The sequence below is a fragment of the Pongo pygmaeus genome, chromosome 5 (assembly GCF_028885625.2).
Source record: "Pongo pygmaeus isolate AG05252 chromosome 5, NHGRI_mPonPyg2-v2.0_pri, whole genome shotgun sequence".
NCBI lineage: Eukaryota > Metazoa > Chordata > Mammalia > Primates > Hominidae > Pongo > Pongo pygmaeus.
Window position 1 is genome coordinate 493,992 of NC_072378.2, and position 13,828 is coordinate 507,819.

The 13,828-nt window shown below is 38.5% G+C and overlaps 1 protein-coding gene across 3 annotated transcripts in view; it reads right to left on the bottom strand.

Moving 5' to 3' along the window:
• EXOC2 (exocyst complex component 2) overlaps positions 1-13,828 on the bottom strand; it is a 210,691-nt gene that overhangs the window by 150,394 nt on the left and 46,469 nt on the right. For all 3 annotated transcript variants that reach the window (XM_054490866.2, XM_054490867.2, XM_054490868.2), the window contains exons 2-3: positions 5,591-5,751; positions 835-1,011 (exon numbers count right to left, since the gene is read on the bottom strand). In XM_054490866.2, the coding sequence (XP_054346841.1) occupies positions 835-1,011; positions 5,591-5,708 (295 nt within the window). In that variant the 5' untranslated portion in view covers positions 5,709-5,751. The remainder of the gene's footprint in view (positions 1-834; positions 1,012-5,590; positions 5,752-13,828) is intronic.

Consider the following 13,828-nt stretch of genomic DNA (forward strand, 5'->3'; position numbering starts at 1 on the left):
AGCCAGTTGCTAACGCTGCTAACGTAAGGCAGCAAGTTCGTAACGCTGCTAACGTAAGGCAGCAAGTTCCTAACGCTGCTAACGTAAGGCAACAAGTTGATAAAGCTGCTAACGTAAGGCAGCAAGTTCGTAACGCTGCTAACGTAAGGCAGCAAGTTGCTAAAGCTGCTAACGTAAGGCAGCCAGTTCGTAACGCTGCTAACGTAAGGCAGCCAGTTCGTAACGCTGCTAACGTAAGGCAGCCAGTTCGTAACGCTGCTAACGTAAGGCAGCAAGTTGCTAAAGCTGCTAACGTAAGGCAGCAAGTGGTCAGTGGGTAAAGAAGGAAAACAAAGTGCTATGTGGTTCAAAGAAGAGTGAGTATTACTAACAGGGGGGTTAAAAGCAGCCAAGCTAGGAAATGTATCATCTGGGCCTTGAAGGACGGATAAAATGAAGGAAAAGGGAATCTTATTTAGATATATTATTACTAATTTGGCCAAATCAGGATTTTTCACCTCAAATCTTGTTTAAGAGTCTTAAAGCAATGTCATATTCAAGATCAAGGAACTGAAACTGGTTTATCAAGTGAACGAACAGATTTTAAGAACTGAGAAGAGTAGTTCTCATACAATTGTCACCCTTAGGCTTCACTGACTGTTACTTCAGCACACTGCCCTCCCGAAAGTAATACAAATATTAACCAACATCCCAACCCTGTCAAAATAAACATAAACTCAATCTAAGTTGAGATATGCAAGTAGGTAAGTTTTACACGAATCTACCAGTTTTACAGCTTAAAAGACAAACTCATTTTTACTTTCTTCTTTAGAATAAACCCATGAAAGACTTTACCTATTTTCTCAGGTCTGAGTAGCTTGAAAGAGACTGTTGAGGTTCCTCTGCCACCTGACTTAGTGGTGACAATAATGTCTCCTTTGTCATTTTTGGCTTGTCCCACTCGACATACTATTTTACTTGCAGACATCCATTCTGCCGTCAGGAGGCAATTATGTCCACAAATTGTCAAGCCTGAAAATAAACGCATGTGCAGAACAAAATTCAAAGACAAGAACAGTAAGACCTTAATCGTGTAGATTACATTTTTTAAATCTAGTCTTGTTCAATAATGACATTATTGAATATACCCAATATTATTTGCAGATACACTGTTATCTCTATTGACTTTTCCTCTTATCTATTTTTTTCTCTAATATTTAAGACTTCTTTTAGGCTAGATTTAAGTTTCTTCAAACATCAGTAGAATTAGAAAACGAACAACCACAATAACTATGTTCCAGGAATTCCAGATTACTTCGATTATGAGAATCTTAAAGTGCTTTCAGAGGTAATAAAAGGGAAACTACTGCTATTATTTGAAGTCTCAGTTATTAACGTAGAATTTTAAAGTGTATTAATACATGTATGTATCATTTTCTAAAAACATTCTATATTCACCCATCTTCCTGAGAAAAATCTTCATGTACTTTTTTTAGTGTTCACTTACACATGGTATTATAGAATGAACTAAAGTAGGTTTTTTATTTAAGCATAACCAAGAGTATGGTAATCTAGTGAAGTGTGCTCAGGCATTATGGGATTACTATCTCACTTTTACATCGGTGTATCAGCTGCTGGCATGGTAGTTCCTCCTGCCCTAGTGCTTTCCTAATGAAACTGTCACTACGCTACATTCTGCTCTTACAGAAAACCTACACTCCCAAAAGGTCAACTCATGATGTCACCTCCCTCATACCATGTAAAACAAAATTTAGGTGATGAACAGAGAGGCACTGAAAGATGCAGTGAGTAAGGCACACACCTCAGGGGGAATACCAGCATGGCACCACACTGGTCAGCTAGCCTTCCAACTTACTTCCTTTAGATTTTCCGTTTCCACAAAACAAAGACCAATGTAATTAATATTTATGGAGAAAAGAAATCAGAATGTATGTGGCACAGACACAGGCACTTGACGTTTTCTTTTTTTTTTGAGACAGGGTCTTGCTCTGTTGCCCAGGCTGGAATGCAGTGGCGTGATCTTGGCTCAATGCAACCTCCATCTCCCATGCTCAAGCAATTCTCCAGCCTCAGCCTCCCAAGGAGCTGGGACTACAGGTGAGCGCCACCACGCCCGGCTAGTTATTTTTTTGTTGTTGTTTTTGTTTTTGTATTTTTTTTAGAGACACGGTTTCGTCATGTTGGTCAGGCTAGTCTCAAACTCCTGGCCTCACGTGATCTACCTGCCTTGGCCTCCCATAGTGCTGGGATTACAGGCGTGAGCCACCATGCCCGGCAGAGACTTCATACTTTCTTTTCTCATTATTTAACTTTCTATAATGTTCAGCAGTAAGGTTTAGCAATTGCAATGTTTTCTTTTGGCTTTTTTTCAGATACCAGAAATACATCAACTAATGCCAAATCTGACTTTTAAAATGGAGGCACAAAGTCAAATCATCTTTTGTCCCAACTTAAAGAACTATTTAGTAAGAATGTTAAACCATAAAGGAATAAAAGCAACTACGCTTTAAAGATACATTGCTTGAAATAATGAATTTTAGGGGTTTCTCTAAAATACCTATAATTCACTACTGTCTGCAACTTTGTTTTTCTAATAATGGCATTTAAAGGTTTCCTTGGGACTATGGTTTCTATTGGTATATTTTAATTATAATAACACATTTTAAAATATATTCATTATTCAAAATTATGTTTTTCAAAATGGGCATGTCTTTGATATTTTTTCTAATAATTTTTGTTATGAAAAACTCAAATATCCTAAGAGATTGAAAGCCTCTCCAAACTCCACCTTGCAAGAGAAATACTGCTAACATGTCGATGTTCACTTGCTCAAGTGATTTTGTGCATATAAAAACCAGTCTGTATGTTTTCTAAACAACTGTTTCAATTTATAACCTGCTTAATTATCGACAGTAGATATTTTGGTATCACTCCAGGTCAACAGACAACTTAATATTTTTAAGTATTTTAATATCAGATTTTTGTGATTTTAAATATTAACTCACTTCAGAATGAAGAATAACCCAACAATTAATGTCAGGTAGCAATGTAAAAATACAAATAGTATCTTCATTAAAAGAAAAAAGTCATCCCTAATGAAATTTCCTTGCTAGAGAACTACCTTATTTTTAAAACTGAGGAATAAGAGCAAATTTCTGATATAAAGTATTAAAACATGTTCACATGAGCAAACCTGAATGATATGCATGGAGGTCCACGTTGGCACAAAAGTGCCCCTAGAACAATAGCTGATTCATTGGGTCTCAGCTGCTTTCACGATTCCTCTGATTTAATATCTGTTGTGCATTTTTACTCCAAAAAAATGAATAATCAGCAAATAATTTAAACATAGATTCAAGTAGATCATTTTAAATGTTATGAAAAGAAAAAAGATCGTAAGACCTATTTCTTGATTTCTTAAGCACATGTTTGCTAAGCTACGCTAAGAAATCTGCTTCATGAAATATAATAGCACCTTTTTGAAAAAAAAAAAAAAGTAACTCATAGAATTCCAAGTAAAGTACTTTTTATAGTGCTTTGCTTGGCTAGTGTAGATATCATCTGAGTTAAAAACACTTAAATTATTTAGCAGGCTAAGTTTGCTTTTTTAAAAAATGGTTTCTTGGCAATATATAAGGCAGGTTGAAAGCTGAACTAGCATGGTTTAGAAAAGTAATACACAGGCCAGGCAAGGCAGCGCATGCCTGTAATGCCAGCACTTTGGGAGACCAAGGCAGGTGGATCACGAGGTCAAGAGATTGCGACCATCCTGGCCAATGTGGTGAAACCCCATCTCTACTAAAAATACAAACATTAGCTGGGTATGGCAGCGTGCGCCTGTAGTCCCAGCTACTCGGGAGGCTGAGGCAGGAGAATCGCTTGAACCCAGAAGGCGGAGGTTGCAGTCAGCCAAGATTACGCCACTGCACTCTAGCCTGGCAACAGAGCGAGACTCCGTCTCAAAACAAAAAACAACAACAACAAAAAGAAAAGTAATACACGCTTGGTCAAGTAAGAATAGCATTGCCTGAAGCTAAAACAAGATTAAAATTTACCTAGACTATTGTCATGTTTGGGAGCTCACAATGACTGCCAGCAAAAATTCTGGACAGAACCCCTACCTGTATGAGTAGATTTCTATGCATTCTGGGGATTTTTCCACTTAGGTAAAGAAACGTCTGGAATGAGCTTTATCAAAAACCAAGGCATAGGATTAGGTAAGACTACTTTTGCAGGAATAAATTGATGTTTACTAAACAATCAAAAACTACCCAGGTTTTCTCCCGATTGTAACCTTTGTCCATGGTATCCCTTCATTTGGAGAGATGCCGGTCACAGTTAGAGAAAACAATATCAAATGAGACATAACACTAGCAAAAAGAATTGGCTAGGCAGTGCAAAACTCAGTCACTAAACACAGTGCTGAGCTCCCGTTCACTTTTTCTTTTTAAAGAGTTTTCTGGATGGCCAAAAACCAATCTATCAACCAGCAGTCATAATGCAGGAAAAGCAAGTTCCAACTCGTGATTTCAGAACCTTACTAACAGGTCTGTCATCAGTGCAGAAATGAGTCAAGAGAATGTCTGAGTCCAGAAAAAATGTATATGGGAAGCCAGAATATACATTCAGTAGCCCACAGAGGGGTCTTTCCCTTCCTCATTCTGAATGCATCTGTATACCCACCCGAGCAGTTCACAGGCAAGTAATCGTAACTGGCCATACAATTATATTTAAAACTCTCTACCCTGGCTGTCCCTAATACCCATGTATATTTTTAAAAATAATGTTTAGGCTCCATCTTTAGAGACTGAAACTTAGTAGGCCAAATGATTTACGTTTAAAGTTCTAGAGAGATTCAGAAAAGCCAGGGCTGAGAAGCACGGGCAGACCTGAGAGCTTCGAGAACACGCCATGAGTAAAGGTCGCCACCTCATGGAAGGGCGAAGGCTACCACGCAAGCCAACATCCAAAAATACTTCTAGCGCCCCAGCTGGACGTGTGGTGTCCTAACCATTCATGACCTTGAGCTTAAACTCTGCTAGAAAAGATAAAAAACATAAACTGCCCCAAAAACTAAACTTTGGCTTGCTCCAGATAGGATCCACAGATCACGATGAGGACACATGCCCGCCAGGTGGAGTGAAGACAGAGCCAACTGCTGCCCGTGTCACCAGGAGACAGGGCTGAGACTTGCTTTGAAGAGCAATAAGGAACAGAAAAGGTGTAATTCACAGAGCCCCTGAGAAGCAACAGACAAGTCAGACAAGGGAAGGAAAACTAATGAGAGCAAAAATATAAAAGCAGCTCTTTTGACAATCAAGGCATCAAAGCTGCGGAAAATTCAGAGGCGAATCTCAGCCCTGGGAAACCTTCTGAAGGATTTGAAAGACAATATAAGGCAAGATATGACAAAATAATGATTTTCACACAAAACTCAGCCAGATAATTCTTTCATCTTTTTGGAGCATTCTGTAGAGATCACACAGATGTTTGTTCTATCACCTTCACTATTTGAAAATTACATGTCTTGTCTCCCTTGTCCACATAAAAATCCGATTAGCAGGGTGCATCGCAGGGCCGCTGCCCTTACCTATGAGGTCGGTGGGGCCAGTCCCCAGGTTTTCTCCCCTGATTGTAACCTTTGTCCATGGTATCCCTTCATTTGGAGAGATGCCGGTCACAAGGGGGGGCTGTCGTGATCGAGACATTGTGCTTCGTGGAGCAAACTGGTGATCCTGTTACAGAAGTAATCTGTTAAAAGAGAAAGAAAAAAGGATTAGTACCAGCTGAGATAAGCATTGACTGCTAGGCAGTCAGTACCAAAATATAAAAAGTATTCTTAAACAGAGTTTTGAATTTTTTAGGGGTCATTTAGCCAATCAGCCAACATCTACTGACATTAAGTTACTAAGGACACTTTGGTTAGTATTGCAAGAGAGACATAAGAATAACAGAATGCTAAGCCCTGGGTTCTAAATACTTTCAGCACAAGGGCAGAGAGAAACTAATGTCACCACGTAGCTCCATGACTGCCTCTGCTGAATCCTAAATTGATACTAGGAACTATTCTACTGTTCTACCCCAGGGCTGTTTAAAGGAGATATTCTGATTAACTATACTCACAAAATAAAAACACACTTACATTCCCAGGGGTGTACTGAATTTCACTTTACTTTTGTATTTATATCGTATAGCAACTCTTTTTTAATATGCTCAAATCAATGCAATATACTGACATTTCTACAAAACCTAGAATGTAGATACAGGCAGAAGCATGAATTTGCTAACTGTTGTGAGTATAACAGAGGAGGGAAAAGTGTAGTTTCTGAGACCAGGTAGACTTGTGTTCAAGTACTGTTGCTCCCATTTACTAAATCTGTTCTAAATCTCCCTCTTCTTGGATGTAAAATGGAGCTAGAAACAGAAAACATTTCATGAGGTTGTTGTAAAGAACATACAGGATAATCCCTGAAAAGCCCAGAACCTGGCATACAGGAGGCAAGCAATAAATAATAAAAGTTGGCCGGGCACAGTGGCTCACGCCTGTAATCCCAGCACTGTGGGAGGCCAGGCGCGGTGGCTCACCCCTGTAATCCCAGCACTTTGGGAGGCCGGGCACAGTGGCTCACGCCTGTAATCCCAGCACTGTGGGAGGCCGAGGCGGGTGGATCACAAGTCAGGAGTTCGAGACCAGCCTGACCAACATGGTGAAACCCTGTCTTTACTAAAAATACAAAAATTAGCCGGGCATGGTGGTGCACGCCTGTAATCCCAGCTACTCAGGAGGCTGAGGCAAGAGAACTGCTTGAACCCAGGAGGCGGAGGTGGCAGTGAGCCGAGATTGCACCACTGCACTCTAGCCTGGGTGAGAGTGAGACTCTATCTCAAATAATAATAATAATAATAAAATTTCACTAATAAACCCCTAAAAACTCAAGTGTCAGGGCTTCAGATGCCCCAGAAGGTGGGGTGAGGCTACAGCAAAACAGTGAGACTTGCTGGTGACCTTTATGGACTAAAAAGTTAGACGCCCTGGCCCCTGACTCCATCCTTCACAGTCAGGAGAACAGAAGTTTAGTCTTTTAAGAAACCAAGCAAGAGCACCAGGACTCAGAGGCCCCCAGCACAGCAGAGGTGTGGGAAACTTGGGGGCAGGCTGACCAGGGATTTCGGGTGAAACTGTGCAGCAATTCCTGGGACTCAGGCGGCCTCCCTTCTCCTGCCCTTGCCACTGTGAGCAGGTGTGCAAGCCCCTCCTGCCAATCCCACCCTGTCCACACAACTGAAGCATTATTCCCTGCAGAAACTGGAGAGTCCTAGGAAAATAAGACCCAAAGATCCTGATACCTGAGTGTCTTCCCTGCAAAAAGGGAAGGGCTGCTTGTCCTCCCATCACCTGAGGGAAAAGCCGCTCACTGTAAACTGCCCACACACAAACTCAATCAAATCAGTGGTTAATAGCCTCACTCTAAGACGTGGGAGGTGTAGGGGCCATGAGTGAAAGCTTCCCCTCTGCCATCTAAAGGGTTGCTGGAGATGAATGAGGCTGGCTAACAGGAGCAAAGGGCAGACACATTTCTTTAATGTGCACGGACTCGCGGGAGCACGGTTACCTATCAAACCGGTGAGGTCCAGATGCTTACAGACCCTTCTTCGAAGGGAAAGGCAGGACAGGCGAAATGTGGCCATCTGGAGGGTAGTAAATAATTTTTAGGGGGGATGAATGGACCCAATGCTCAGATGGTAGTTAATAAATAATTCTGAGAATTAAATGGGACCTGAGAACAGGCAACAGTTTGGACAAAGCCCATCTGGGCTCCAGGTGTAGTGTTTGATTTTCAGTCTCTTTTTCTATGATATGAGTTTTAATCTTCTCTGATTAATGACATTTCAGGGAGGAAATTGAAGGCAAATGTGTTCTTCTTTGGTCGGTCTAGTTTCTCCGTAGGTAAGGGAACTTCAGATAAACAGCCTCATCCTGCGCTTTGGGAGAGACAGAAGGGGTGCGGGGAGACCTTGAGGCTGCTTCCTTAGCACAGAATATCAAAGCACCATATTTTAGGGTATCGTTTTCTGACCCCCAGCATTGTACAGCCAAAGGGAATGAAGAAAGATACATAAGACAGAGATGGAAGAAAGACAAACAAGAAAAAAACACAGAACAAACATATTGCAGGTGTTGTATGGCCTGAATTATGCCCACCCACCTCACTCCGCCACAGCCAAATTTCATATGTTAAACCCAGCCCCAGTACCCCAGGATGTGGCTGTATTTAGAAAGGGGGACTTTAAAGAGGTGACAAAGGTGAAACGAGGTCACAGGGGTTGGCCCTAATCCAGTATGATTGGTGTCCTTATTAGAAGAATTTGGACAGAGACACACACAGAGGGAAGGACGTATGAAGACTCAGGAGAAGACGCTGTCTACAAGCCAAGGAGAGAGGCCTAAAACAGATCATTCCTCACGGCCCTCAAAAGAAACCAACCCCACTGACTCCCTCATCTCAGACTTCTAGCTTCCGAAAGGGTGAGAAAATAAATGTATGTTGTTTAAGCCACTCGGTCTAGCTTACTTTGTTATAACAGCCCTAGCAAACTACTAACAGCAGGTACAGAAAAAAAAACTTCGAAATCATTCTGAAGTTTGATCCCAAATCAATATCTAGAGAGAAATTTTTTACCCCTAAAAGAACTAGATGCCACGAAAATAAATCAATCCAAGAATAAAAGCTCTTGAAATTTTCAAAAAGGTCCAAAGAAACACGACTTACACAGTCCTAATAATGTAGTAAATGTAGTAACTGACCACCGGTTTAAACAAAATTGAAATAAGGCACAAAAGGCGGATGTGTGTTTGGAGGCAGGCAAGACAGGTAAACCAGGGAGTGACCACCTTTTATCTCACATAATGGGAGGCTGACAGCTAATGTCTAAAACGGACCAGCAGGAAATGGCTGATTAGAAGAATCTGGAAATGTTGCAGTGGATGGCAGGAGAGAGTGGAATGAGTCTGGGGTATGTTGTATAATAGAGTATTTGACCTCTGTCCCTGGTTTCTGGGAGCGAGTCTTAAATCCTTGGTGTTTTCCCGGCAATAGGAGTGTCTTTGTTATTCACGATCCTCTCAAACCACGCTCTAGTATAGGCCAACAAGATGACTCAACAGCAGGACTGGCCATTCCAGAGAGACCATGGGATTAGAGGGTTAGGGTTTTGAGCAAAGCACCAGCAAACCAACCTCCTGTGGAGAGGCGGGGCTGCAGATTAGGTTCAGTCCAACACGATTTAATCAATCATGCCTATGTAACTTATTTAATACAAATAAAATGGCAAAACAATGAAAAAGGAAGTCCAGAAAAACATTATCATTCATCCAATAAACCCAATGAGACAACTCAAGGTTACCTTGAGTTCCTCTCCTTCCCTCTGGCACCCCCTGAATCAAATAATCAGTATCTTTTGTCTGAATCAAAAATCAACTATTCCTCTCAATCCTACTGTTTCCTCCTGTTGCTCTCCCACTTAAGACCTTCGTCTTCTCCCCTCAATGCTGCAACAGACATATAACTGGTAACTCTGCCCCATTTTCTCTCCACTGCAATCCACCCTCAGCAAGTGCTAGAGTTAGTTCTCTAAAATATGGAGCTAATCAGTATTATCCCTACCTTTAAAATAATCTTCTATGAAATCCACTGTTTTGTGGTCTGCACAGCCCACAACCTCCTCCACATCCTGTTCAAAGCCTGTCACAGCTAGACCCGTCCACACTGTCTACTTCATCTCCACCATTCCTCTCCTGACACTCCCCACATGAGCCCATTCACCTCTTATGAACCTGCCATGTGCTTGTATTCATGTAATTCAACCTCTTTCCACTAAAGAGAAATTTCCAAGTTTATTAAATCTTTACCAATATTTCAAGTCATGCTCAAATGTTATTTTAATCTCCCTGATCCCTCCTTCTATTAAACTTCTACTACATAATATTAATATTCACTGTGTTAAATTTTAGATATTTTGTTTGTTTCTTCTTTGAAAACACATCTTTAATCAATTTTATATCCCCACTCCTCAAGCTGTGGGATCTGACATGATCATGTCAGGACTGAACTGAATTAGAGGACATCTAGCTGGTGTCCGCTGGAGAGCTGCTTGCTTGGTGTGTGGGGAAAACTTCACACACACCTGGTATCAGGAGTGTGTACCGAGTTAGTGGCTGTGTGAACGTAGAAAGTAGGAAAAACACTTGGATTTTTTCCTATCTCTTTATAAGCAAATAAGCAGATAACCGAAACGGACCCCAAGATGAACCAGACAGAAGGATTAGTAGATAAGAACTTAAAAGAGTCTATAACAAATGTTAAAATACATGTAATCATAATGAATAAACAGATGGCTATTCTAAACAGAGGAATTAAAATTATAAAATTATTTTTTAAAAAGAAATGCAATGCAAATTCTAGAACTGAAAGGTATACTATCTGAAATGAAAAATACACTGATCAGGCTGCACAGTAGGTAGAAGATATTTGAAGAAACAGTGAACATGATTATAGGTCAATATAGTTATAGAAATAGATTTATCTAAAGATATATATAGTTCTTTAAAGTACTGAAAGAAAAAAAGTCCAAAATTAAAGTTGTAAAAGGCATTTCCAAGTAAAAAAAAAAAAAAAAGTTCATTGCAAACAAATCTGTATGACAAGAAATGCTGAAAGAAGTTCTTCAATCTGAAGGGGAAGGGATACCACAAAGCAATTTGGTAGAGAGTTTATAATGATGAAAGGACAAATTCATCAGAAAGACATAACAATCAAAACTGTATACACCTAATACAATAGCTTCAAAACATTAAACAAAAACTGATTGATAGGGAGAGATAAATACACAATCATAATTTGAGGTTTTAATATTCCCTTTCAATATTAATAACTAGATTTTAAAAAACAAGCAAAAAACATAGAAGATATGCAGAGCACTGTTGGTCATCCTGACCTGACATCTATAAAACTCCTTTTCAGGTGTCCATGGAATGTTCACCAAGATAGACCATATGCTGGGCCATAAAATAAGTCACAGGCAATTCCAAAGACTGAAATTCCAAAGATTACCAAGGAATTAAGTTAGCAATAGCAATACAATATCCAGAAAAGTATCCAAGTATTTGGAAATTAATATACTTCTAAATAACCCAACATTCAAAGTAGAAATTAAGAAGGAAACAAAACATTTTGAAATGAATGATAAGAAACATATATCAAAATTTGTGGAATGCCACCAAAGCAGTAACTTAAAATCTTAGGGAAAAAATATTTAAAATTAAGAATCTACGTTTCCACCTTTTAAAAAAAACTAGAAAAATGAGGGTTAAATAAACTCAAAGTAAAGGGGAAGGAGGACAGGAAAAGGAAGGAGAATGACAGAAACAGGAAAAAAATAAAAGTGGAAACCAATAACGTAAGTAAAAAGAATTTGAAAAAAATTAAAGCCAAAAGTTCTTCACCAATAATTAATAAATTGATGTTTCAAAAAAACTCTCTAGAAATGAAACAAAAATTATCAATTTCAGTAATGAAGGAGGGAATAACCATAGATACTAAAGACATTTAAATAGCAATAAAGAAAGACAATGAACAGCTTTATGCCGATAAATTTTACAACTTAGATGAAATGAATTCCTTGAAAGACAAGTTACCCAAACTAAACAAGATGAAATAGAAAATCTCAATATCTTCATAAAGATTAAATAAATTAAATTCATTATCAAAACTTTCCTACAAAGAAAACTCAAACCTAGATGCCTTCACAGATGGATTTCGTAAAACATTTAAGGAAGAAGAAATATCAAGCCTGTATGAATTATTTCAAAACGCAAAAGACGAATACACCATGATCAAGTAGAGTTTATTCCAACCAAGCAAGGCCAGTTTTTCAAATATAAATCACTGTAAATTACCATGTTAAAAGTAAAGGAAAAACCGTATGTTACTCTAAATAGATGTCAAAGAAGCCTTTGACAAAACTCATGGTTAAAAACTATTCATGATTAAAAACTCTCAACAAACTAAGACTAGGTAGCATCTCCTCAATCTAATAAAGAACTATTTGAGTGGGGAGGATCACCTAACATCCTACTTAATGGTGAAATACAGAATGCTTTCCCTCTTTCGAACAGTAACATAGAAAAGATATCTCTCTTTCCTTGCCTATTCAACACTGTTCTAGAAGTTCTAGCAGTGCAACAGGGTGAATTAAAGAAATAAAAAGCAGAAAGATGGCAAAGGAAGAAGTAAACATCTATTTGCAGATGACATGATTGCTTATATAGAAAATCCTAAGAAATCTACTAAACAACTAACAGCACTAATAGCTGAATTTAGCAAAGTCTTAGTATTCATGGTCAATATATAAAAATCAGTTATTTACTTATTTTAGTACAAAATGATTAGAAAATAAAATTTTTTTAATTCATTTTGAAAATACCATTATAAAACCAAATACCTAAAAATACACTTAATAAAAGAAATGTACAAGACTTCTACATTAAAAACTACAATATACTGTAGAGAGAAAATAAAGACCCTAATAAGTGAAGATCTATATCATGACCATGGATCAGAGGACTCAATGTTGTTAAAGTATCAATTCTCCCCAAACTGATTATAAATTCATGCAAGCTTATATAGAGATATTGTCAAGGTCATTCTAAAATTCCAGTAGATATATTCAAAGGATTTAGAAGAGCCAAACCAATTTTAGGAGGAAGAAAAAAGTTGTAACACAGTACATGACTTCAAGACTTACTACAAATCTACAGTAATCAAGACAGTGTTGTTGACATTAGGATAAACTAATGGATGAATGAAATAGACTAGAATCCAGAAACAAACACATATGATTACATGAGTTTTGACAAGGCACCAAAGTAATTCAATGGGAAAAATATTTTAAATGGTGTTGAAAAAAACTGGATAACTACATAGAAAAAAAAAAAGGAATGTTAACTGCAACCTCACATCACTTACAAAAATTATTTCAAAATGGCTCATAAACATAAAAACTAAAATTATAAACTATAAAGAAGATAACATAGGAGATTATCTCCATTACCTGGGCATAGGTAAAGACTTGTGTTCAATATGACAAACACAAGTACAATGAAAAACACTAAATTTTCTGACTTCTTCCGAATTAAAATCTTCTGCTTATCAAGAGAAAATAAATAGGCAATTACTGCCTGGAAGGAAATATTCACAATAGATACAAATGACAAAGGACTTTATACAAACAACATATAAAGAACTTTTGCAATTTGATAACAAAGGAAGCAACCCTTTTTTTTTTTGAGCAAAAGATTTGAGGAGACTCTTCATAAAGGCAGATATATGAACTCAGTTTTTAATATGGTATGTGACGAAGTGTACTGGTAGATCTATGTGTGTGTGCAAGTGTGTATTTTCCAGCTTTGTACACTGAGAGAGGCTAGAAGCAATAATACAACAGTAGCAATGAGCATATCTAACTCCCAAATACCATTTTTCAATGAAAGGAACCAGTGACCTTGGAGAAATGGCTGACTGCAGGGCTGAGGCAGGGCAAGGACAAGATAAGCCTGAAAGATTCTGCTATGCCAGTAAGGAAGTGTATGTCAAAAGGCCACAGAGCCAGACTGAAGCAGTGCCCACTGTCCAAACCAGACAATCTGAGCACCAAAAATTAGTATTTTCTTGACCTTGACATTTTCAAAGAGTACAGGTTATTTTATGGAATGCCTATCAATTTGGCTTTGTCTGATCATCCCTGTTGATTTGATTCGGGTTATGTATTT